Here is a 26900-nt window from a genome sequence, read left to right on the forward strand (position 1 = left end):
ATGCTTTTTTTTTTTTTAAAGATTTTATTTATTTATTTGACAGACAGAGATCACAAGTAGGCAAAGAGGCAGGCAGAGAGAGAGGAAGGGAAGCAGACTCGCTGCCAAGCAGAGAGCCCGATGCGGGGCTCGAACCCAGGACCCTGGGATCATGACCTGAGCCAAAGGCAGAGGCTTTAACCTACTGAGCCACCCAGGCACCCCTATTTAAAATTTCATACAGTTAAACAACTTGCTCAAATATGTATGGCTACAGGGTGGCTTAGTTTGTTAAGCATCTGCCTTCAGCTCAGGTCATATCTCAGGGTTCTGGGATTGAACCCTGTGTCAGGCTCTCTGCTCAGCAGGAAGCCTGCTTCTCCCTCTGCCTGCTCCCCCCCTTCTCCTGCTCTCTCTCCAATAAATAAGTAAAATCTTAAAAAAAAAAAAAAAAAAAAAAAGCATGGGTACAGATACCAGAGCCAGAGTGCATCATGAGTCTAATGCCAAAATTCACACTTCCACTGCATCATACCACAAGGATTAAATCAGGTGCTCTGGCGCTCATGAAGTGGAACACATGATTCTATCCCCGAAGAGTTCAAACTTTGAGAAGACATAACTAGTGTAACAATAGGAAATACCAGAAGCCCTTCTTGACTCCTTACTAGTCATGTCTGGATTTTATTATGTACAAAATATAAAGTAACTGGGAGGTTTTTAAGCAATCTGATTTATGTTTTTAAATGTTACTCTAGCTGCTAAGCAGAAAATGGATAATAAGGGGGAGCACAGGGTCCACACCGGAGGAGAATACCCTCTGCCTGGTCAGTGACCGTGAATAAATACAAGTGGATTGACTTTATTTATGTGGAGATTCAGCTCAGTGACAGGACTAAAAGGACTGGCTTATTGATGAATAACATATGGGGAAGGTAAGTAAAACAGGAATTAAGAACAGACTCGAATTTTCCCTTGACCAACTACATGACTGGTGGTAACTTTTCAATTTGTGATGTATACCATGCATCTAAGTACACAGCTGGATATACTACATTGTAAGGGCAGCTACCTAGTTTAAGGAAATAGCATGGCACAATGAAGGCCCTGAATACATGGGATTCAAAAATCACTTTCACCACTTCCTGCCTGTATAACTGGGATATTTGATTCTTAGCCACACAGAACAGTAAGGGTCTAATACCTCAATGAAAAGTTGTTACAGTGCCTGGCATACAGTAAGCACTGTTACTACTTTTAATAATCAAGGGGGTAGCACTCTAACTAGCTAAATGACTGATAAGTTTTGTTGTCTACCTGCTAGGATGGATAGTTGTGAAATTCATTTTCAGAAAAGTCTCCTGCAAGACCTTTCACTAGACTGAAATCCACAATTTAATGGCTACTCTGGTATGGTTTTCTGCTGCATTATATAATCAAACTACACATTAGAATCTTGTTCAAATTAGTGGAATTAAGAAACAAGACTTTCTGGGATGCCTGGGTGGCTTAATCGATAAAGCATCTGCCTTTGGCTCAGGTCATGATCCCAGAATCCTGGGACTGAGTCCTGCATCGGGTTCCCTGCTCAGCAGGGAGCCTAGTTCTTCCTCTGCCTGCTACTCACCCCCCTTGAGCTCTCTCTCTCCTTGCTTCCCTCTTTGACAAATAAATAAATAAAATCTTAAAAAAAAAAAAAAAAAACCCACAAGACTTTCTGAGTATTTTGTATTATCTACGGCCCTACAATCAGATTTTTATAATGACTATTTAGATTCTAATCCAAATTCATCACCAACAAAACTTACTGATGGATCATAAAGAAATATCAGGGGCGCCAAGGAGAATCAGCTGGTTGAGCATTCAACTATTAATTTAGGCTCAGTCATGATGGAAGCCCTGCATCAGGCTCTGCACTGGGTACGGAGCCTGCTTGAGAGTCTCTCTCTCCCTTCCCGCCCCCCGGCTGGTGCACATAAGCGAGTGCGCTCTCTCCACCCCCCTCAGAAAAAAAACAAAAAAACAAACCAAAAAACCCCAGCTGTGTATTTCTATTTTCTAAATATAAATATCCAACACTGAAAGATACAATATACAGCATTTTTCATAAGGAAAAATGAAAAATAACCATCCCAAGATTCAGTGAAAATATGTTTGAGAGTATACAGGTGTTATTACATAACTAACTGTAGATGTTCTATACTTATATAAGACCACCATAACCAAGTATTGTTTTTTCTTCCACAGTAAAAAAAATTATAATAAATGCTCATTAGCTTACAAATCAATCAAATCTAAGTTTTCAGCAATATTACCATACCTGCAGCAATCTTTCCCTGAAGCACAGATTCCACTGATACTTCATCTTCGAGGGCCTGAAGACTCACTTCTGGCAAGGGCAGAAGACCACTAGTCACTTTTGCTGTTAAGCCTCGCATACTTTCACTGTAAGTATTTTTAAAAGATAATATTATTACGATATATTTGTACTATAATATACTTGATTATCTCTAGCCAGAAGGAAAAAAAGAAAAAGCCACCACATAAAAGTAAATAAGCTAAAACTAAAATCTGATCATAAAACCCACTTTACGTGCTTCTGGGTCTGAGGTGGTTCCCACCTAAAAATGTATTTCCCAACAGCTTTAGGAGAGTATAGATTTATTAAGCCAGATGTCCTAAGGACATACATGATTCCCTAGATTGTTTGAAAACTGGTTCAATGCCATTAATCTTATTACCTGACCTACTCTCAAAGAACTCTTCACACACAAACAGGAAGAACTAATGCATTTTAGAAAAATTACTGCTATGGTCAAAGGGGAGAAAGCCCATAAAAAAATGTCCAAACACAGTTATCTCAAGAATCGAGTCTGGGATGTGTCTTTAATTCCATAGAAGAAAAAAAAAATCCAAATGTATCTTTTGCTTCCACTATAGAGATTAGATTCCTGGATGATCCTTATATTGTAAATAACCAAAAATGATGGTTAAAATACTTTTTTGAATGAATTGATAGAGCCAAACATGAAGAGACAGCGGGGGGCACCTGGGTGGCTCAGTGGGTTAAGCCTCTGCCTTCAGCTCAGGTCATGGTCTCAGGGTCCTGGGATCAAGCCCTACATTGGGCTCTCTGCTCTGTGGAGAGCCTGCTTCCCCCTCTCTCTCTGCCTGCCGTTCTGCCTACTTATGATCTCTCTCTGTCAAATGAATAAATAAAATCTTTAAAAAAAGAGAGAGAGAGACAGCAGGATTTTGGAAACCTCTAAGCTGGCTTGGGCCTTGAGGGTTGGTTACCAAATCCAATGCTGGTGGTCTCTGACTTTGAGACTCTCGAGATGCATAGAGGCAGAAGAAAAAGCTATGGACTAACAGAGCCAAGGCACACAAAGAAGAGCCTCCTCCCTGTGCCATTCAACTCCATAAGGCTATACCATTAGCCTTATCAGTGAGAAATCAGTGAGAGAAGCACCCACTGTGCAGGACAGGGAGCAATAATGCTGCTCCTCTTGGCCATGGCTAGAAGTATCTGCTCAGAAAAAGAATATTTCCCTTCACACAAAGTGGAGGCAAGAATTCAAGCTATGATATTTGACAATACTCAGACAGCAATGTTTTATAAATTATTCTCAGGTTGGTAATGCTCTACATAACCCACAGACACCACCAAATATTCTCCAGAATCTCAGAGTTCTCAAAGATGAAATTCCAAAGAAAATGACTCAGTCAAAATAACAAACTAGAACAAGGAACTCCAGCCAGCAGAATCAATCTATCAAAGATTTTAGATATTGAAAAAAAATCAGAGAACAGAAAATATGTTTAATATGGTAAAGAACTCAAAGATCTAGCTTGCTAGTGAGGAAGAAACTTTAAAAATTATCATGAAAAAGGTCAAGTAGATTTGAAAAAAGTAACATAACTCCTGGAATGAAAAATTATAAAATTTAAAACTCAATTGGTGGGGGGTGCCTGAGTAGCTCAGTCCTTAAGACTATGCCTTTGGCTCAGGTCATAATCCCAGGGTCCTGGGATGGAGCCCGACATTGGACTCCCTGCTCAGCGGGAAGCGTTTCTCCCTCTCCCACTCCCCCTGCTTGTATTCCCCCTCTCGCTCGCTCTCTCTCTGCCAAATAAATAAATAAATAAATAAATCTTTAAAGAAAAAAAAAAAACTCAATGGGGGAGAAAACCTCAAAGGAGTAATGAGAATTGCAGCAATATGCAACAATATGGACAAATGTCAGAGTGTGATAATAATGAAAGGAGCAGGGCACCTGGGTGGCTCAGTGGGTTAGGCCGCTGCCTTTGGCTCAGTTCATGATCTCAGGGTCCTGGGATCGAGTCCCGCATCGGGCTCTCTGCTCAGCAAGGAGCCTGCTTCCCTCTATCTCTCTCTCTGCCTGCCTCTCTGTCTACTTGTGATCTCTCTCTGTCAAATAAATAAATAAAATCTTTTTAAAAAAATAATAGTAATAAAAGGAGCAAAAAATATCCGCAGAAATGATTACATTCACGTAACATTTAAAAGGCTATAAAACTAAGAAAATAATATTTAAAAACACAAACATATGTAACAAAACTATGAATAAGCAAGGAAACAATAAACACAAAAACCGTAATAGTAGTTACTTGGACTATAATAGTAGTTACTTTGAGAAGAGGGAAAGGGGCTGGAATGGAAAGGAATACAGAAGAACTCCAATGTCCTTTTTCTAAAACTTTTATGGTGAGTAGACAGGCAATCACTGCATCATGATTCTTTTTAACTTACAAATATTCTTTTGTCTCCATTCAACAAACAGTACTCTTGTACCTACTTAAACAAAAGCAAACTCAAAAAACAAATAAGACAGCAAACTAGGATGAGAAAGAGAATCCCCAAACTCTTCGAGAATGTAGGACAGAGAGACAAAGAAATAAGTAGTTGAAAGTTACAGGCAAGAGGGGCACCTGGCTGGCTCAGTCAGTGGAGGATCTGACTCGTGATCTCAGCGTTGAGTTCAAGCCCCACACTGGTGTAAGTCTACTCAAAAATAAAATCTTTTAAAAAAAGTTACAGGCAAGAGAGGAAGAAGATCTAACATGTTTATTCAGAATCCCTCAAAATATAACACTAAATAATAAGGAAAAAGCAATATTCTAAGGACACCTGGGTGGCTCAGTTGGTTAACTATCTGCCTTGAGCTCAGGTCATGATCCCAGTATCAAGTCCCACATTGGGCTCCTTGCTCAGCGGGAGCTTGCTTCTCCCTCTGCCTGTCACTCCCCAAGCCTGTGCCCATGTGCTCTCTCTCCCTCTGACAAATAAATAAAATCTATTAAGAGGACAAAAAAAAAAAAAAAAAAAAAAAAAAAAAAAAAAAAAAAAAAAAAAAAAAAAAAAAGCCTGGGGCACCTGGGTGGCTCAGTGGGTTGAGCTTCTCTGCCTTTGGCTCCAGTCATGACCTCAGGGTCCTGGGATCAAGACCTGCACATCTCTGCTCAGGAGGGTGCCTGCTTTCTCCTCTCTCTCTGCCTGCCTCTCTGCCTACTTGTGATCTCTGTCAAACAAATAAATAAAATCTTTAAAAAAATGAAGAAGAAGAAGAATCAATGTTCTAAAAGGTATTTCCCAAATCTGTAGAGACCACACCAATTCTCTGGAATTGGGAAGAACAGTGAATCCTAGGTAGAATAAAAAGAAATGACTTCTCAACAACAGTGGAAGCCAAAAGTCTGGAATATCTTGAAAATTCTAAGCAAACACTGCTGTCAACATATAATTATGTATCCCTGGAATTATCCTTAAATATGAAACACGCTTTTAGAAAAAAACAAAAACAGTCTACCACAAATAAACTCTCCCTTAAAGGGAGTCCTAAAGAATTATAGCTAGAAGGCTTCAGGGAGAATAGCGATCAGAAAGTCTGAGACACAAAAAGAGCTCTAGATATCAGCAGTGGGGTCCCCTGAACCTCATATGATCCATGTAATAAGCATGGAAATAAACTACCAGAAGCCAAGGGATGAATCACTGGAAAAAGAGAGGAGAAACAATCCCCAAAGCTTACACAAGGCCAGGAATACCTCCAAAGTGGAAAAACCTCCTAATACATGAGGCACTGAGTAGAGTACTCAGAAAGGTACTGACTGCTTCAGTGGTGTGGGAAAAAAAAATTACCTTCCCCTTTTTAAAAAGATTTTATTTATTTGAGACAGACAGAAAGCGAGAGAGAGCACAAAAAAGAGGTAGACCTAGAAATAACACAGAAGTTAGAATTACTGGATGAGGACATTAAATCAGTTATCCTAGCCATAATACCTCTGTCCAAGAAGACAGAAGATATATCAGAAGATATAAAAAAGACCAAATCAAACTTCGAGAGATGAGAAATACTGAATGGGATTCAGACACTTAAAGTATTACTGAACCTAAACATCCACAGAAGAAACTATCTAATACGAAGCACATGGAAGAGAAAGAAGAAAAAAAAAAAAGGCTGAGGCAGGAAAAGAACAGAACATCAATGACCTATGGGACAATATCAAGTGCCCTAATATATAACAGCAATCTCAAAAAAAGAAAAAAAAAAAGGACAAATATTTAAAAACTTATGGCCAAAAGTTTCCCAATTTGATGAAAACTATAAACCCACAAATCCAAAAAGGCCAACAACTCAACCACAAGGCACATGAAGAAATGGCACCAAAATACATCATACTTGGGCTCACTTCAGCAATACATATACTAAAACTGAAACAAAATATATCATATGCAAGGGAAAAAGAAAATCTTAAAAAGTATTACACTGCAAAGATGAACAAGAATGACAAGAGACTTCTGGTGTAAAACTATGCAAGCCAGAAGATGGTGAAAAAATATATTTTAAGTTATGAAAGAAAAAAAAAATTCAACCTAGAATTCTATCCCCTGTGAAAATATCACTTAAAAATGAAGGCAAAATACTTTTCAACACACAAGAGTGAAAAAGACAGTCACCAGCAGATAGGAAGTACAAAGAATGTCGAATAAGTTCCTTCAGAAAGAAGAGTATTTTGAACTGAATGAAAATGAAAACATGACCTACCCAAATTTGTGTAATACAGCTTAAAGCAGTGTTTAGAGGGAAATTCACAGCACTAAACAACTAGAAGATCTCCTATCAGTAACCTAAGCTTCCACCTTAAACTAGAAAAGGAACAAATTAAACCATCAACAGAAGAAAGGAATAAGAGAACTGAATTTAATGAAACAAAACAGAAAAATCATAGTTGAAAATAATCCATGAAACAAAAAGCTGGTTCTGTATGATTAAGAAAAAAACAAAAACAAAAAAACAACAAAACAGAGAAACAGATCAATGAAATCAAGAGACCAGAGACTGAACTATTCCACTTATGACAAAAATAACATTTCAAATCACTGTGAAAATGATACCAGATGGAAAAATCACAAAATTTTAATAATGTCCTGAGATAATTTAGCCATCCCTGCTGGGAAGAAAAAAAACTCCTCCTCCTCAGTATGATACAGAAATGGGAAATTATAGATGAATAAAAGATCAGAAGGCATTCCCACCCTAAAATGAGTGGTGAGGGGAAGGAAGCTACAATCTATGAAGCAACTTCCATGTACTGGACATTAATTAGACTTCAAATCTTCAGGTAAAACTGACACCATGTCTGCCCTATAGTTTCGGGCACCCTGCCTTATCTTTGTATCCCCAGCACTATTATTCTGAGTAGCACAGCATAAAACACTTTTTTGAGGGGGGAAAAACTGCTTCAATGGCTAACACCAAAAGATAATGATCTTGAGGTGAAAACTGACATATGGAAATAAAAACTTTCAGGGTAGGGGGTACTCAATGGTCTAGAAAGAGAAAACTCAAGGGAAAAGAATGATCTCAGAGAGTACACAGAGCCATTTGACTTAATCACTAAATTCCAAAATATAATAATTTGCAGCCTAATTTGCAGGAAAACCTTAAAGGTAAAGTTTATAAATCCACAATTAATCTAAAACAAAAGGAAGTAAGGGTGCCTGGCAGACACAGTCAGTAGAATATGTGACTCCTGACCTTGGGGTTGTAAGTTCTAACCCCACGTCTGGGGCAGAACCTCCTAAAATAAAGTAAAAGGAAGTAGAAAGTTTTGTGAAACATTTGCTATCTTGAATGTATCAGTGGGTAGATTTTTATTACTATTCTGTTACCTTAAATCAAAATAAATTCAACAAAATAAAGTCAAATTTGCATTAACCCATCAGAAACAGAACCTAGTGCTGTAGGGACTGTTTTCAAGTGTTAAGAGGTTCCAAGTACACTGTATCTATGTATTTTTTAATTTCTTCTTTAATTTCCTGGGTGACCCATTTATTCTTTAGTAAGATGTTTTTTAACCTCCATGTATTTGTGGTCTCTCCAGCTTTTTTCTTGTGGATTTCTTCAAGTTTCTTACTGCTGTGATTGGAGAGGTGCCTGGCTGGTTCAGTTGGTGTGTCTCTTGATCTCAGGGTCGTGAGTTTACACCCCATGTTGGGCGCAGAGCCTACTTAAAAAAAAAAAAAAAGACAAAAAAAAAAAAAAGACAAACAGCGTTGTGATGGACAATACCCATGGTATGATCCCAATCAGCTTTTTTAAAATTATAAATGGGATGGGGGGGGAGAGCACACTCAGGGTGAAGGGGCAGCGGCAGGGGAAAGGGAGAGAGAATTTTAAGTAGGCTCCATGCCCAGCGCAGGGCTTGATCTCAAGACTCTGAGATCAAGACTTGAGCTGAGATCAAAAGTTGGATGCTTAACCAACTGAGCCAGCCAGGCACCCCGATCTCAATCTTTTTGCACTTGATGAGGCATGATTTGTGACCTAGCATGTGATCTATTCTGGAGAATGTCCCATGTACACTCAAAAAGAATGTGTATTCTGCTGCTTTAAGATGAAATGTTCTGAATATATCTGTTAAGTTCATCTGGTCCAATGTGTCATTCAGAGCCATTGTTTCCTTATTGATTTTCTGCTTTGAAGATCTGTCCATTGCTGTAGGTGGGGTGTTAAAATCCACCACTTAAATTATGGTTCCTCTGTGTTTGTTGTGAACTATTTTAAATATCTGGGTGCTCCCAAGTTGGCAGCATAAATATTGACAAGTGTTACGATCTTCTTGTTGAATAGATCCCTTTATTATGATATAGTGAGTGCCCCTCTTCAGCTCTTATTACAACAACTGGTTTATAATCTAGTTTGTCTGATCTAAGGATGGCTACTTGGCTTTCTTTTGATGTCCATTAACAATGAGAAATGTTCTCCATCCCCTTGCTTTCAATCTGCAGGTGTCTTTGGGTCTCAGATGAGTCTCTTGCAAGCAGCATACAAATGGGTCTTGTTTTTTTAATCCATCCTGACACTCTATGGCCTTTGACTGGAGAATGTAGTCCATTTACACTGAGTAATTATTGAAAGATATGAACTTAGTGTTCTTGTATTACTTGTTAAGTCGTCATTTCCAGAGAATTTCTGCTCTAGTCTTTATTGTTTTTGGTCTTTCTTTTTCCACTCAAAGACCCCTTTAATATTTCTTGCAGGGCTGGTCCAGTGGTTATGAGCTCCTTTAGTTTTTGTTTGGGAAACTCTTTATCTCTTTTACTCTGAATGGCAGCCTTGCTTGATAAAATATTCCGGACTAGCTATTTTTCCCATTCAGCAGGTTGAACATACCAAGCCACCTTCTTCTGGCCTGCCAAGCTTCTGCGGTGACATCTGCTGCTAACCTAATGTGACTTTCCTTATAAGTTAGGGACTTCTTTTCTCTTGCTGCTTTGAGGCTGTTTTCTTTGTCTCTGTATTTTGCAAGTTTAGTGTGTCTTGGTGTTGGCCTGCTTGTATTGATTTTGTTTGGAGTTCTCTGTGCCTCTGGATTTGGATGTCTGTTTCTTTCCCCAGATTAGGACACTTTTTGGCTATAATTTCCTCAAATAAGCATTCTGCCTCCTTTGCCCTCTCTTTTTTTTTCTTCTGAGACTCCTATGAAATGAGCATTATTACATTTTATGGAGTCACTGAGTCCCCAAGTCTCCATTCATGATCCAAGAGTTTTCTTTCCATCTTCTTTTCAGTCTCATTATTTTCCACAATTTTACCTTCTATGTCATGTATTCGTTCCTCTGCTGCTTCTATCCTTGTGCTCACTACACCCAGTCAGTTTCAAATCTCAGTTATAGCATATTTTTATTTTGGCTTGACTAGGTTTTAAGTGTTTTATCTCTGTGTTAAGGTACTCCCTGGTGTCTTCTATGCTTTTCTCAAGCACAGGTAGTATCCTTATGATTGATTGTTGTCTTAAATTCTGGCTCCGGCATATGACTTCTGTATATTTCAATGAGATTCCTGGCCATGACTTTTTCTTGTTCTTTCTTTTGGGATGAATTCCTCAATCTTGACATTTTGTCCAAGTCTCTGTCTTCAGTATGTTAGGAAGTCCTGTTATGTTTCCTGTTCTTGAGAATACTGTAATGGCTTTATTATGAAGAGGCCATATATCATCCAGGGCCTGGTGCTTCAGGCAGTGTCCTGTCGTGTGCTGCGTGCCACCGCGCTGCTGTGTTTGGGCTGCTCTTTCCCTCAGGTCAGTCCTCTGCAGAGTTTCTCCGTGCCTGCAGTGGGCAGTGTTTGGCCCTTGGCCAGAGTGTGGTGAGTTTTAACTAGATGTGCTCTGGTCTGCTTGTTAGAAGAGACCTGATGCGGTTTCCACTGGAGCTGAAGTTCTGTAGCATTCTATGGTCAGTGTATGCGTTGGGGGTGGGTTGTGCTGGTCTTCAAGGGGGAGAGGCCCACTACCTGGTTCTCAGGCACACTTGTGGTCCAATTTCTCTGTAAAAGTACTTGTCCTAAATTGATCCATGATTTTCTCTCTGCTAGGCCCAGTCACAGTTCCATAACACGGACTTCTGTACAGGTACATCGAAGGTCAGTCACACATCTCCAAAGCACTGTTGCTTGTGCTCTAGCTGACGCCTTCCACCTCAGGCCAGTAACAAGATGCTCTGCAGCCACTTCAACACCACATAGCAAACCCAACTACACAGTATTTTCGCAAAAGATTAAGATTATAATGATGTTAAGTTAGTGCTATCCTTAGAAACTTAGAGATTAAATTTAAAGGCTCTAGAACTTTGAATCCTTGAAGCTGTTAACTTCCTTAGTGATCTGTTTAATCTGTCACATTCAATGGATAATCAGTTTATCAATTCTGAGTCTATTTCTTAATTCACTCAACCAATACTAAATGCTTATCATCTGGTAAAATGCTCCACACACAAAAATGAAAGGCTGAAACCACAGCTTCCTTCTAAGTGCTCCTCTATCTTCAAATCCCCATTTCCCTTCTCCATTCAGTTGTTTCTTAGGATTACAATAACAATTATAATTCACTTCTTGGTCCTGCAAGTTAGACTTAGCTTCTATATAACTAAAGGAATTTACCCCTTTAGAACCTCTGGATTTCGAGCTGTGTTCTCAAACTGATGCTATTTCAAGAGGAAAAAGAATTTCTCAAAGCTCTTAGTGTCTGAGAAACAGCAAGTTGAACAATAACTGCAGGTTCCATCCAGAGTATTAGAAAAGGCACAAACTTTGAATTAAAATGGTTTTAAGTCCTGGTTCTACTGCTTACTAATACATGTAATGTTGGACTTCTCTACTCTGTCTTCATGTCACACCCAAGCTTCTAGATAATGTGAATACCTATCTTTCTAACTCTTAGTTTATCATGGGGCCTGGCACAAGAGTTTTTAAAAAGTGCTCAGTGAATGAAACAAAGTTAGCCTCTGAATCCACAGAGCAAAAATTGGCTTCAAGACCTTTCAAATCACAATTTACAGAATGAATTTTAACATTTTAAGCACAATGAAGAGAACTGAAAAATTATACTATTAGAAAGAACATCTCATATAGACATGTATGTTCACAAATATACGCTAAGCAGCTCTGCTCAGTTTTGTACAAAATTAAGTAGAGTCCCAGCCTTTACGACATGTCAACATCAGCAACCTCTGAAAGTTTCAATTCCTTCTGAAGGTCTAGGCAGGCAGAGCAGGACATTGGGGGAAAAAAAAAATGCTGGCTGCCAGTGAAATAAAAATGTTCATCTTCTTGATACCACAAAAGGATTATATCATTTTTCTCAAAACCCTTCAATGACTCCCTACAGCATATAAAAACCAATATCCTCAGCCACAGGCAATGAATGGCAGCTCCAGACTATCTCTACAGGGCTGTCTCCCAAATTCCCCAGAAGTTTGCTACTGCCTAGCACTTTCATTCTTTTACGCTATTCCCCCCTTTCATCTCTATGTGCCAAAACCCCATCCATCAAAGACTAAACTCCCAGTGTGGTCTGCATAGACCCATCCTTTCCCACTTAATCTCATCTCTGAGCTCACTCCTTTCCCCTTAGGTTAGCAATCATAACTATTATTTTTGAAACCTGTTATCTGTGTTTGTCTGTCCTCCCACCCCCCATAGTATGAATTCCTAAAAAGCAAAAATCATGTCTTGTTCCTGTGAATTCCAGAGTCACAATGCCTTGCAACTAACAGATCCAAAACATGGTATTTTAGGACAGCAAAGATACTCACCACAGGGAATAGAAATAGAAATAGACAGGTTAAGCAATAAAATCGACTTTTAAAAACTCAATGTTCTTAAAAGCCAACAAGAAAACAAACAACCCAATTAAAAAATGGCCAAAGACCTTAGCAAACACTCTCTAAGAGGATACACAGATAGCAAGGAAGCACACGAGAAGCTCCATTTCATAGGTCATCAGAGAAATGCATTTCAAAGCAATGAGACACCACTGCACACCTTTTAGAACGGCCCAAATCCGGAACACTGACACCAAATGCTGGTGAGGATGTGGAGCAACAGGAACTCTCCTTCACTGCTGGTGGGAATCCAAAATGGTACGGCCACTCTGGAAGATAGTTTGGCAGTTTCTTTCAGAACTAAACATATTCTTACCATAGGATCCAGCAATCACACTCCTTGGTATTTACCCAAAGGAGCTGAAAACATGTCCACACAAAAAACTGCACACAGATGTTATCACAGCTTTTCCTTGTAACTACTAAGATCTGTAGAAAACTAGTACGTCCTTTTGTAGGTGAATGGCTAAATAAATGGTAGAATGTCTAGGCAACGTAATAGTCACTCCGTTCTGAAAAGAAGTGAGCGAGGGCCCCCTGGCTAGTTCAAACAGGAGAGCCTGTGACTCTTGATCTCAGGTTCCAGACACTGGGCAGAGATTACTTAAATAAACAGACAAAAACTTTAAAGAAGAAATGAACTATCAAGCCATGAAAGGACATAGAGGAATAAGAATTATTACTAAGTGAAAAAAGTCAATTTGAAAAGGTTACATACTGCATGATTCCAATGACAGGACAATTCAGGAAAAAGCAAAACTATGGAGAAAGTAAAAAGACTTTCTTGGTTGCCAAGGTTTAGCAGTAAGTGAGGGATGACTAGAGAGAGTACAGAGGATTTCTAGGGCTGTGAAAGTACTTTGATAACACTGTAACAGTAGATACTTCTCATTCTGTCCAAACCCACAGAACATACACCACCAAGACTGAACCCTAATGTAAACTGTGAACTTTGGTGATAATGATGTGTCCATGTAGGTTCAATAATTGTAACAAATGTTCTATTCTAGTGGGGAATGTTGATAATGGGGGGAAGCTATGCCTGAGTGGAAGCAGGGAGTGTGAACTACAGTCTCTGTACCTACCACTCAACTCCGCTGTGAGCCTAAAACAGCTCTAAAAAAATAAACTTATTAAAAAGAAAAATCTCTTATTGGCCACAGAGTTTGGGGTCCAACTTATTTTTAAATATATATGGTCTCAGTACTAAGAAGCAAAATAAAATTCACAAAACTACTAGGAAAGATTTTATAACACATAATACTACAAATCAGGGGTGCCTGGGTGGCTCCGCCTCCGGCTCAGGTCACGATCCCAGGGTCCTGGGATGGAGCTCCACATCGGCCTCTCTGCTCGGCAGGGAGCCTGCTTCTCCCTCTCTCTCTGCCTGCCTCTCTGCCTAGTTGTGATCTGTCAGTCAATTAAATAAATAAAATCTTAAAAAAAAAAAAAAAAAAAGAATACCACAAATCAGTTCTGCGGGATACACACACAGCCTCAAAAGCAGCTGAATCCCACTACAGCAAAAAAACTCTCATTTAGTTGTTCACTAATTATATTGTAACAACACAGAACAAACATTTCCACAGAACATTCTCTATGCATTTTTACTTTCTTTGTGACTCCTAAAAAGACTAAGAATTATGATGTACGTGTAAGCTGTCAGTGGACTCAACTTCTACTAATAAACTATTAAGTTAAACTTCTTTAGTAGCGGCTCTTTCAAACTTACTTCCAACATTTATTAATCTCCAAGTACTTTTAAAACATTGTGCTGGGCAGGGAACTCTAGGGCACTAAGATGACCCACTTCCTGACCTCAAGAGTTTACCTTCCAGAAGGAGATACATATAATCAACCCTTAGAATATCAGACAAAAATAAATGCTGCAACAGTGGTATAAATGATGTGGAATAAAGGGAAATGGAAGAGTGACTAGAAAACATGGCATTTAAAGTGAGGAGGATTTGAAATTTCAGAACTTGAATAAAGCAGGGATGGAGCTCCAGGCTGAAGGCCATGAGCAAAGAAACACCTACATACATCTTCAAGAAAAATGGGCCCGGATATGGGGAGGATTCTGGAATAGGCAAAGCATAAATATGTGAGTAGTTGAGTCTGGAAAGCAGAAGAGACTTATCGTGGAAACTGCTTGCCTAACCTAAGAGAGTTAGACTTCATTCTGAAGAAAAATTAGAAGGTGCTGTAAATTTTCATGGTCAGCAGGAGAAAAGGGAACAATGTTATGCTTCCTTTTAAATGAAGATGTGTCCATCCCCAAATTGCTACAGAAGGATCTTTTAAAAATCATTTTAAAATAATTCTGGCTGTTTTGCGACCTGGTGACGCTTTGCTAGGTTACTGAAAAACAGGATCAAAAATTACAGTAACGGAGAGAATGCACACTTCCCATAGCACTTAACACACCTGGAGCATCCCTCCAGCATTAACTTGAAACTGCGCTTGTCATTCCTGGTCTCCCACTCAGTCGGTCAAAGCTCACGAAAGGTTCTCAAAATCTACCGATTCTTTAGGATATTCTGAGAATAAACGGAAGTTGAAAGTTTCCATGAGGCCTATATTTTACCCTAAAGGGCCCAGGTTCTTCCAAATACTTTTCAAACGGTATTTGAAAAAAGATAACAGCGAGCACCGACCTCGTTGGCGCTGAGAATCAACTAACCTCCCCCACAGCCCGGCAGTCAAGTAGTAACAAAAGTGATCATCCTCAAGTTCGGGGGTCCAGGAAGACGACAGCCACCCCAAGACGTGCTGACCAAATCGCCGCACTCTCCACTCCCGCCCCGACCCCTCCCGCGGCCCGGACTCACCCGAGCCAGGCCCAGGAGCATGTGGAGCACACGGCGATGAAATACCGGCTCCACCGCCCGGTAAGCTCGCTCGGGGCCAGGCCGACCAAGGTCTCCACCACTCCGGAGCACGGCGCCCAGGGCATGCCGCGGGCCCGGCCCCCCGGCGCGGCGTGCGGGCCCGGCCGGCGCCGCGGAAGGCGCAGGGGGTGGTTCCCGCAACGCCTCTCCGCCGCCATGTGCCGCCGGCCGGTGGTTATGTAACCCGCTGCCTGGGGGGCCTCCCTCCCCCCGGCGCGCGGCCCCTGCCGCCAACCGCGTTCCCCCGCCGCCCGCCCAGCGAGCCCGGCCGCCCGCTCCCGCGCCGCGCGCCCCGGCCCCCGGCCCCACGCAGGGAGGCCCGCGGCCCTGCGGCCCAGGCCGCGCGGACCCGCCCTCGCGCGCCGGCCCGGCCCCTCCCGCCTTTTCCCTACCTGCGCAGGGCGGGCGGCAGACCGCCCCGGCCGCCGAGTGCAGGGGGCGCAAGGCCGCGCGCGAGCTCCTCCCGCGCGGGTCCGTCACAGCATCTCCCGGGAGACACGGCCGCCTCAGGCAGGGCGCGTACGCCGCCGCACCTCCAGCCCCCGCCCGCGACCTCGCCGGCCGCGGCAGACCCACAGCCCCTGAGGCGCCTCCGCCGGCTGCCGTCCGACGCGCAGATCCGCGACTCCGAGGCCGCCCGCGCCGCCGTTCCAAGTCCTCCTCCCTACGACTCTGCCTCCTACAGACTGATGGCGCCGGGCCTGCTCTAAGCATTACCGCGGGCGGACCGACCAAGTCTTATAAGCCTGGGAGGGGTGGGGCGGGGTGGGGCGGGGCGCCGAGGGGCGGGGCGCCGAGGGAGGGCGCGGAGGGAGGGCAGCAGCCGGAAAGGGGATCGCGGCGCGGAGACCTGAGTTCTCGCGAGTGTTCCGGCCTAGGCGCCGGCTCCGCGGGAATTTTCAAACTCTCGCAGGAGAAGGTAGGGGGAGGGAGGGGAAGCCCGCCTGGCACCGCGGATCATTTACATGGAGCAGGATCTCCCCGCCTCCAGAGAGCTGCTGGGGGCGGGAGGAGGGGGAGTGCGGGAGGAAACTACAAGTCCCGCGATGCCTTGCGCGCCACCCCGCTGCGGCGGCCTGGCACGCGTACGCGCGTGGAGTCGGGAGTGGTAATCTCTGGCCGGGGCCTCCGGGATCCGCGGGCGGGGCTAGGGTTTCTCTGTGGCGGGAGAGGGGCCGCCACGTTAGCGTCTATCCCTAGCGTATATAGCTGGCTGCGCCTGGCTGGCCTCTGCTGCCTTGGCGGGCGCGTCTACCCTCGGTGGTTTTCGTTCCTTGTGCTCGGACTCTTCGTGCCCAAGGTGGCAGTCTGGGGAAACCCTTTTAAATACCCGTGGCCACAGGTGTCACACCGCCTAGCCTAATCTTTTTCCTCTTTTTACCCCAAATTAGTTGCCGTTTTGGTCGCTGAGGGTTTCACTGCGGAATTTCTTTAATTTGTTGTTGGTATCTTTGAAGCTAGTCCCAGCACCGAACGCGTTTCAAGCACGGAGATGTCCACTATGTCCCTGATAGTAAATACCAAATAAAAGGATTATAACGTGAGGTGGAGGGAAGATTGTGGCAGCCGCTTCTGTTATCAGGAAAGCTTGTCCTTTTCTGTTACCCTCTCCCATGTGTTTTTTGAGATACGCTCCCTTTTAAAAATGTAATTTCTTTTTTCCTGTAATTTGTGTTTCTTTGTTGACAGCAACCTCTAAACATAACAACGTATTTGTTTGCAAAGGTGTTGCGCTAACCTGGAGTTCAAAGGGGTTTTGGTGGTTTGTCTTAATTATTTTAAATAGACCTTTTCAAACCGAAATCCCTCTGGCAAATGTGCTGATTTGTGTCGTGCCCTTGCTCCCCATCGTACATTTAACTTTCTTTGGCACCATTTTGTGCTCAATCCCTGCGTATTGAACTTCTTGAGTTCTTAACTCTGGTATCCTGCTCCTGAAGCTGTGTGACATTAGGAAAATCAAGTGACCTCTCTGGCCTTCCATTATCTTTAGAGCAAGAGGGACTGGATTAGAGAATTGACTGATTTGTTCGTTAGAGTTCTGTTAACTTTTGTCTAAGGGGCTGCCAGTTGTAAAATTCAAGTCTCTCTCCCCACACTGATACAGATTAATTAATCAGCTTTCCAAATCAGATTTTAATCTTTCCTTTCATCATTATCAGCAGAATGGTTTCTGTATGGTTATCTATAATCTGGACCAACCCTACCTGTCCTATTTTATTTCCCCCTGTAGTTCTGAGGATCCTTTCTTAACTGTGATGAGGGAGCAAAAGGCAAACGGAGGGCAAAACCCTAGCTGACACCCCATGACCCCTCCCCAACTTAAGGTGGGATATATATAATATAAGGTGAGATATACATAATATAAGGTGGGATATACTATATACATATCTGATATATATGGTATTCCTCAGGCACTAGTAACTGCCCAAGAACAAAGGAAAAACAAATGGCCAACTGATAAAGATCACTGTCCTATAAGACTTGAAACTCCTCTATAGTTTGTAAGGTCTTAATGATTTACAAGGGAAACACAATCTTAATAATAGACCTCCAGGAACCTATAGACTCAATTTCCTGGAGCCCTAATGTCCCCTTCTCTTCCATCGGATGGGAAACTGTGTGCGATCAGTCACTCTTCACAATCACAATGCAGGTCTTTTTGCCCACAGGTCCTGTCCTCGCACTATAATAAAAACAGCTTTTGTGCCCAAAATGTCTCAAGAATTCTTCCTTGACCGTTGCACGCTACAATCCCGCAACAACTATCCTCCAAACATACTTCTGCCTTTCACTGTCTCCCAGACTCTCCCCTTTTCTAAATCTCACTATCCCTCAGGTCTAGCTCAAGCCTCTTTTCTCCCCCAAATCTTCCCTTCAACTTGAGCCCTCATTCTTTACTAGGAACTTGCCCTGAAATATGCTAAATGTATGGTCCTATGTCTGTTTCCCTCTTTGCCTCTGACTCCCTCCATCCCCTCCACCTCCCCCATCACCTTGAGAACGAACTACATCTCACATTTTTTTAATGCGACCCTCAGAACTGCTAGTAGTTTATTTAAATTCCATTCAAAAAGTGAATTTTCACTTTAAAGCTCTCATTCAACACTTTTTCCTCTTTTTCAGTCATTTAAGCATATGGTAAACTATTTGTTAGTTCCAAGAGATGTTAATAACTATTAAATGGGGGGAAAATCTAGGTTTGGCAGTTAAATGAGTTTGAGAAAAACTGATTAAATAAAATCAAATGCTTCTTTTATGTAATACCTCCCAGCCTTTAATATGCTTGGTAGTTCCCAAAGATACTTGACGGTGGACTCCATTTATGCTCTTGGATTATCTGGCCTCATTGGTGTTCCCCAGAATGCGCCTTGGTAAACCTGGCCTCAAAGCTTTCCCTTACCAGAGAAAGCATGTATCATGAAAAGAATATGGTCATTTGGAGTCAGAAGAACTTTAATTTTAATTCTTTTCCCTACTTTCTGGCAACCTGACTTTAACTGAATTACTTCCCTTTCTGAACCTGTTCTCTACTCTGAGAAGAAGGGAGAATGTGACTTACACACTTCCCTTGGTGGGCTCTTGCAGAGATTAAAGCGAAGTGTGTGCCCAGCTCAGAACATCATTCCCTTTTTACCTATATGGCCAGTAGGTTCTCGGGGTTTTGTTGTTGTTGTTGTTGTTGCTATTACAGTTTTGGTTCTGGTAAAAAGCCTACAGCATGATCCTGTCTAGTGGGGACCCTCATGCTTCCATTTGGAATGTTTTATTTAAGAGGCACTATTTCAGGACCATGCCAGCCAGCATCCTGGGAGCAGACAACTATGTGATTTCACAGATCTTAGCATCTCATTGAAGTGCTGTGATTTAGATCTTGTTTGTTTTTCAAAGAAATTGGTGGGGGCAGGGAACCTTCCTACTTTAACAACAAAACAACAAAGGGAGCTTGTCTGTCTCTAAGAGAGGCAATCTTTTGTCTCAACAGCTACATTTTCATTATTCTTATAGAGATTATTGGCTAGAAGCAGTGCCCCACCCTTGACTTTCCCAATTGACAATTAGCTTGATGAGGGAAGGGTCTTATTTTTCTTCTTCCCCGCTATGCTTCCAGAGATGGCATGATGCCAACATAAAAATTAGTGCTAAGATAATTGTTTAGTGAACTAGTGTATATGTATGATTTTACCATTCAAAGCAAAATATGCAGTATTTGACTAAAAGGGAGCCTGGAGATATTTAGGCTCATTTTACAGATGGGGAAATGTCATTGTCAATGACATTTGTCATTGTCAAATGATTTTCCATGGATACTTTGGGGTGGATTTTATCTATTCTCTTTTAAAAATATATATAAACATTAAATCAAATCTACGGTTCAAGAGTCACCCGAGCCCACCAGATGTCCCTATTTCTGTAGTCTTTATGCACTTGAAAGAATGTTTTACATGAATGATACCCAAAAAGCCATGTAGTTTCTTTCTTTCCCTCTGAACGTTTATGGTATTTATCGTGAACACCATAGCACAATGAATCTCTTCTTTAAAATTATTTCCATCTCTGCCTTTCCTTGTTGTTCACGTCCTCTCCCAATGTTACTTCTTAAAATCTGTGCGCGCGTGTGTGTGTGTGTGTGTATGTGTGTGTGTGTGTTTAAAGATTTATTTATTGGGGAGAGAGAGAGAACATGCATGTACATGAACTGGGGGAGGGGCAGATGGAGAGGCGGAGCAGGGAGCCCAACACTGGGCAAATCCCAGGATACTGGAATCATGACCTGAGCCAAAGGCAGACGCTTGAGGACAGAGCTACCCAGGCGCCCCAACCCTTTTGCCTTTTTCTGATCTTTACTCCTTCTTGTGTCCTCTATATGGTTTTTTAATAAACTTCAGGTAGATTTGTTGGATTTGATTAGAGAAGGGTGTAGGTGGCACAGTATCCATTTTTCATGGTGAAGTGTCTCTGAAAATCAAAACAAAGTGTTCACTAGAATGCCTAGGGGGAAAGCCAGCAATGGGATGTCCAGGATAAAATTCAGCATATCCTAGAACATTCCTCTCCTGAAAATAAGTTTAAGTGTAGAAGACCTATAGGGTTTAGAAGTGAATTATTTATTAGTGGGACACAGAATTCCTGTTTAGTAAAGAAAACAATATAGAACTTTAATAAAATCAAAATGTCATTGTTGAGATTCTAAATTGGAACTCTCAGGTCGTATTTTTCTGTATAGTTTTGTTTATAGTTTTCTGTATAGTTTTGTTTCAGTTCCCTATCATTCATTCAGTACTTTGTCCATCCTTCAAATATTTATTGAATGTTTTCAGGAGGCTGGCCGTTACTCAAGGCACTGGGGCTACAGAGTTTGATAAAACCAGTATCTGTGTCCTTTAGGAACTCACTGAGGACAACATAATGAAACGAAAATTAACTTTTGTTTAAAATATTTCTTATAAAACCCCTTTTATTTATTTTTTTAAAGATTTTATTTATTTATTTGACAGACAAGAGATCACAAGCAGGCAGAGAGGCAGACAGAGAGAGAGGAGGAAGCAGGCTCCCCGCTGAGCAGAGAGCCTGATGCGGGACTCGATCCCAGGACCCTGAGATCATGACCTGAGCCGAAGGCACCCACTGAGCCACCCAGGTGCCCCTCTTTTCTTTTTTTAAAAAATATTTATTTATTTGAGAGAGAGAGTGAGCACTTGTGTGTGTGCAAGCAGGGGATGGGGCAGAGGAACAGAAAGAATCCCAAGCAGACTCTGCTGAGCTCAGAGTCCAGTGGGAGGCTCGATCCCAAGACTCTGAGATCATGACCTGAGCCGAAATCAGTAGTCGGATGCTCAACTGACTGAGCCACCCAGGCACCCCTAAACCTTCCTTTGAAATCAAAGAGTGCTACAACTCTTTCTTAAATATCTTATTGGCAATTGTAATGAACACTCAGTGTCCTAGTCAGTCATAGGAATATTCTACCTTCACCTTTCGGTTTGGGTCAAGCCATGTATTCAAAAGAATGGGTTGGGTCACAGACTCATTTCTTACCAGTTGGACAAAATACACTTTTAAGGAAGGCCTGCCACTTTTATGTTTTTGAATGATGGCTCTATAATCCCAGATTTCTTTTGTTTGTATGATTCTACATTCTCTTATTTAAAGGGCCTAATTTTATTTTACTATTTTTTTTAATACTCCATACTCAAAAAGGCAGGAATTCTTCTATGATGGCTCTGCCCAGTATGGAGCCCAGTGCAGGACATGAACTCATGACCCTGAGATGAAGATCTGGGCTGAGATCAAGAGTTGGATGCCTCACCGACTGAGCCACTGAGTCACCCTTTAAAGGGTCTAATTTTGAAGTTAGAAAGCTACCCTTCATTTTGTTGGCCACAGATTGTGGACATGAAAGTTTAACACACTTGGCAAATTCCAGGTATTAAATATAATCCAGTGTTCTGATTAAAGTATGAATAACTAAACACCCCCTTGCTGCACATTGCTCCCACAGCATTTATGGTTTTGTGTGCTTAGGAGGTTTTTACACTCTCTGCACTATTGACACAGCACTCCGGCGATCTCTTAATCCCAATTGGACAATCATATGTTGCCTCACCAATGGGGCAGTTTTGGAAAACAGACACTTGACAGATACTTAGTCAATAAGGCTGGGGAGCTTGCTCCTCAACAGGGACTACAGTGGAAACTTTAACTTCGAAAAAGAAGAGGGAGGAGGGACACAGCAGAGCCATCATAGAAGAATTCCTGCCTTTTTGAGTTAGTGTTCAAAGATTAAAGAAGATAGGAGTCTCAGTGTAAAGATCTTGAAAATTTATCCCCCCCCCCACCCAAAATAAAAATAAAGACTAAAGATCATAAAGGGGGCGCCTAGGTGGCTTGGTTGGTTGAGTGACTGACTCTGGATTTCAGCTCAGGTCATGATCTCAGGGTCGTGAGATCAAGCCCTGCATGGGGCTCCACACTCTGCAGGGAATCTGCGTGAGTTTCTCTGTCTCTCTCTCTCTGTCCCTCCTCCCAAGCGTGCACTCATTCTATTTCTAAAATAAATAAGTGAAATCTAAAAAAAGTTAAAAATAAAGATCATGAAGATTTCAAAGCGTCAAATACAGTCCCACTGATACTGCAAGGCTCGGGGAGAGTCATGGGGCAGAACCGTGAAAGGACAAAGTGATGCATGAAAACCAACCTCGGCAGAGCTGGGTATGACTCCAACTGATTTGGAAACCATTTATTATGTACAAGAAATCTCCATAGATTATTCAATGACAGTTACCAGTGGCTTTGCTAATGGTACTTAACTAGAATCGTTTCTTTCCTTTGCTATTTTTGCTGTCAAACCTGCATATTGTCAGCCTCCTGGAGAAGAAGAGATCCAAACTGTGGCTCCCAACCTCAGGTGAGCCTTCACACCCCTTCCCTCCCCACCCCTAGCCTCTGTTGGGCTCTCTTAGGGCAGCTCGCAGTCCACACACAGGAGCTCTTTGGATGCGGCTTGTGCGGGAACACCCCACGGTTTCAGAATGAAGACTTATTTCAAGCAGGGAGGTCTTCCTAACCACTCGCATTTTCAATTCTTAGTGTTCTGAGAAGCTTTAGACACCAGAAGATGAGAGAAACGTAAAGCCGTGCCATAGTTCCATAAATACAGATGTTTCCAGTGGCTTGTTTTAGCTCATTTTCTTTCCTCTTTAAGAGTGAGCAGTGGATGGGGCGCCTGGGTGGCTCAGTGGGTTAAGCCTCTGCCTTCGGCTCAGGTCATGATCTTAGAGTCCTGGGATCGAGCCCCGCATCGGGCTCTCTGCTCAGCAGGGAGCCTGCTTCCCACCCCCCCTCTCTCTGCCTGCTTCTCTGCCTACTTGTGATCTCTCTCTGTCAAATAAATAAATAAAAATCTCTAAAAAAAAAAAAGAGTGAGCAGTGGAAATGGCAAACCCTTCCCCCCACCTGCCAGTCCAGGCGTCATCCTCAGGTCCCTACTTTCAAGCCCGGTGACTCCCCTGACCCCCTTACCCCGACCCCTGCACTGACCACCTGAGTGCTTCCCGATGTTTTCTGGGCCCACAAATCACTGCATGACAGAGCCTCATGTGGACACCGTGGCGTTTTCCGTCTGTTTCCCTACAACGTGCTTTTACTTTCATTCTCTTCCAAAGCTTGGTCTTTCCTTTTGTCACTTTTCTGAATTACGTGGCTCCTATAATCTCTGGGTTTGTGTGCCATCTGAGTCACTTTTTAGACTTCTGAAAACTTTGCTGACCTTCACTTGTTTCCAGGCATTTATATGGCCAACCATTGTGTTTGTCGTTGAAGCTCGGAGGAAGAGCTTCAGGAGCAATGTATCTGGCTTGACAGCCCCTCAGACCCCGTCAGGGTGAGGGCACCATGACTTTGGCTCCAGACTTAGCCTCGGAGGTCCAGAAACTGGGTCATGCCAGGACTCCCAGAGCTCATCTGTCTCAAGGAGACAGACTTGTATGAACCACATTCATTAGAAGTTTATATATAAACCCAAATTCTAATTTATTAGCTTAGAGTAGTGGATATGTCCTTGCTTCAACTAGGATCCCTGTAAGTCCTCTCCAGAGCACCCCCTTTTCCGATGGTGAGGTACCCGGGAAATGGAATAATAAAAGATCACTTGATGAATATGAAGTCAGAGTTTGAAGGGGGAATTGTTTTGAGAGAAATTTCATCCAGGCCGGAGAAGCCTGATGACTCACAATGGCCTTACAACAGAGGACAGTCTGTGCTGGATAAACACAGCCAGCTCTGGGCCCCTGACTTCCTGTCCTGGGAGAAAGGTTCACTGCTGCCAATGTGAGCACAAGGTCAGTCCAGACAGGGCCAGTACAACGGATGGGGGTTCTGCTGGCGAAATGACAACCAGGCTGGCTCCCTGAGTTTGCTTCCAGGTGCCTACGAGGGAGGTAGGGGTCGTTCTACTCTTCCCCACCCACACGGATTCGTCTGGTCTCTTGATTCACTCCCACTGATGGTCAAGTCTATCCAAGATATGTGTGAATTTCTGTTTGTTTTTTTTTTTTTTAATGATTTTCTTTATTAACAGAGAGAGAGAGAGAGATCACAAGTAGGCAGTGAGGCAGGCAGAGAGAGAGGGAGGAAGCAGGCTCCCTGCTGAGCAGAGAGCCGATGTGAGGCTCGATCCCAGGACCCCGAGATCATGACCTGAGCCAAAACCAAGAGTCAGAAGCTCAACCGACCGCACCACCCAGGCGCCCCATACATGCTTCTGTAATTCTAACAGATCATTTATGAAAAGCCTTGTTTTTTCTGCCGTAATATACTCACTGTTAAATCACGGCAGGGGATGGGGGAGACAAAGCATGTTTTACAGGGTTGTTTGCTGCGGCCGTCACCCCGATCCATGAATCCAGGGAAAGGGAGCTCAGTGCTGGGCGAGAGCATGGTCTGACCTGGGTTGGAATCCTGTCTCTACCACTCATTCCCTGTGAGACCCCGAGGGATTTACCTGACCTTTCGAAGCCAGCGGGCCTCCAAGCGCGGTCTTCAAACAGCATAGACAGGTCTTCAAGGAACTCGATGCTTCCACCAGAATGAGAAATCAATCACTAAGTGCAGAGACTTTGTCTAAAGAGGAACTTTCTCAGTGAAGAAAGCAGTGTGTTGATTTACCTTCCAGCCCTGTCTCCTTAGCAATAAAATTGGGAAATAAACCACCTAAGCAGAGCTGCTATTATAGGGGTAAGATTAATGAGGACACATGATACATGCCAGGACTACAATACATAATTGTCTCTTCTGTTATTTTGTTGTTATTGTTGCAGTTCAGCACCACACCCCACCAGGAGAGGAATTTCCTAACATTAGAGCTCAGCAACAGGCTCACAGAAGCGAAGAGAAGCAGGAGGCTGAGGGCTTACACCTGTCATTCAGGCCACAACTCAGCAGCGCCAGCACCTCTCTCAGCATGGACTCCTCATGTGGACACTGGGGCGGGAATAGTGCCCCTGCTTGAGTCGTCACTGGGACTTAAAGTATACAGCCTATGTAAAACCATCACAATGGTGCCAAACACATAGTCGGGTCCAATAAATGCTAGTTGTCTTCCCTCGTTTTGACCAGCTGTGAGGATTCTTTCAGGAATGGTAGCCCAATATTCATGGAAACAACCATAGGCAAAAGTTTTCCAGGGGTGACAGTGACTCCAAAACTCAAAAAAAAAAAAAAAAAAAAATTAAAGTGAGGAATAAAAAGGAAGGACCCTGCTAGTAAGAATGAAAATAGGAATACCATAGCGTGGTATTTTTCTCTAACTTAAGGCTATGAGATGCACGTGAACCTGAACTGTGACTCAATACATCCCTGTTGAAAGCAAGGGACTAGTGTCTCCTACAGAGCTCTCTCACGTGAACTGCGGGCTGTGCTTTCTGACTGAGCTGAATGTCCTTATTCTTACATGTTCCCAGAGTGACTGATCCTTCTCACCTCCCCCACCTTCTTGATGTGGAGTGTGTGGTCGCTGCGACTACTGATAGCTTTTCCATGTTGCAAAGTGATGGAAAAGACTAATAACTGTTCTATTGTATAACACAACCATCAGTCCGTAGTAACACTTGTGTGTGTGTGTGTGTCTCTCTCTCTCTCTTTTTTTTTCCAGAGAGAGAGAGAGCACGTGGAGGGGAAGGGGCAGGAGGAGAGGGAGAGACTGCCAAGCATGCTCCATACTCAGCGTGGAACCGGAGGCGGGGCTCGATCCCATGATCCTGACATGGTGACCTGAGCTGAAATCCAGACTCTGACGCTTAACTAACTGAGCCACCCACACTCTCCTTTCTTTCTTTTTTTTTTTTTTTAAAGATTTTATTTATTTATTTGACAGACAGAGATCACAAGTAGGCAGAGAGGCAGGCAGAGAGAGAGAGGGAAGCAGGCTTCCTGCGGAAAGAGAGCCCGATGCGGGGCTCGATCCCAGGACCCTGAGATCACGACCCGAGCCGAAGGCAGCAGCCCAAACCACTGAGCCACCCAGGCGCCCTGCCACACTCTCCTTTCTAATGATTTTCTTAACATTTGCTTTTCTCTAGCTTTATTGTAAGAATACAGGATAAAATACCTATATAAAATATGTGGGGGCGCCTGGGTGGCTCAGTGGGTTAAGCCGCTGCCTTCCGCTCAGGTCATGATCTCAGGGTCCTGGGATTGAGTCCCGCATCGGGCTCTCTGCTCAGCGGGGAGCCTGCTTCCTCCTCTCTCTCTCTCTGCCTGCCTCTCTGCCTACTTGTGATCTCTCTCTGTCAAATAAATAAATAAAATCTTTAAAAAAAAAAAAAAGAAATAAAAATTAAAAA

The 26900-nt window shown here is 42.8% G+C and overlaps 1 protein-coding gene and 1 long non-coding RNA gene across 8 annotated transcripts in view; one reads left to right on the top strand and one right to left on the bottom strand.

Moving 5' to 3' along the window:
- The window catches only part of AHCTF1 (AT-hook containing transcription factor 1), an 82310-nt gene extending 66002 nt beyond the window's left edge, over positions 1-16308 (bottom strand). For 2 of the 7 annotated variants that reach the window (XM_059412574.1, XM_059412573.1), the window contains exons 1-3: positions 15951-16301; positions 12828-12936; positions 2300-2424 (exon numbers count right to left, since the gene is read on the bottom strand). In XM_059412574.1, the coding sequence (XP_059268557.1) occupies positions 2300-2424; positions 12828-12936; positions 15951-16272 (556 nt within the window). In that variant the 5' untranslated portion in view covers positions 16273-16301. Of the gene's footprint in view, positions 1-2299; positions 2425-12827; positions 12937-15094; positions 15208-15498; positions 15610-15950 lie in introns of those variants that run through there. The other 5 variants (XM_059412576.1, XM_059412577.1, XM_059412575.1 and 2 more) reach the window with 5 other exon arrangements.
- A 48-nt stretch (positions 16309-16356) lies between these two features.
- On the top strand, positions 16357-25669 carry LOC132026065 (uncharacterized). Its single transcript, XR_009406751.1, has 4 exons — positions 16357-16477; positions 21057-21199; positions 22923-22966; positions 25377-25669. It is a non-coding gene; the product is annotated as an uncharacterized LOC132026065 (long non-coding RNA).
- Positions 25670-26900: the final 1231 nt, after the last annotated feature.

Source organism: Mustela nigripes, chromosome 10, assembly GCF_022355385.1.
Source record: "Mustela nigripes isolate SB6536 chromosome 10, MUSNIG.SB6536, whole genome shotgun sequence".
Taxonomy (NCBI): domain Eukaryota; kingdom Metazoa; phylum Chordata; class Mammalia; order Carnivora; family Mustelidae; genus Mustela; species Mustela nigripes.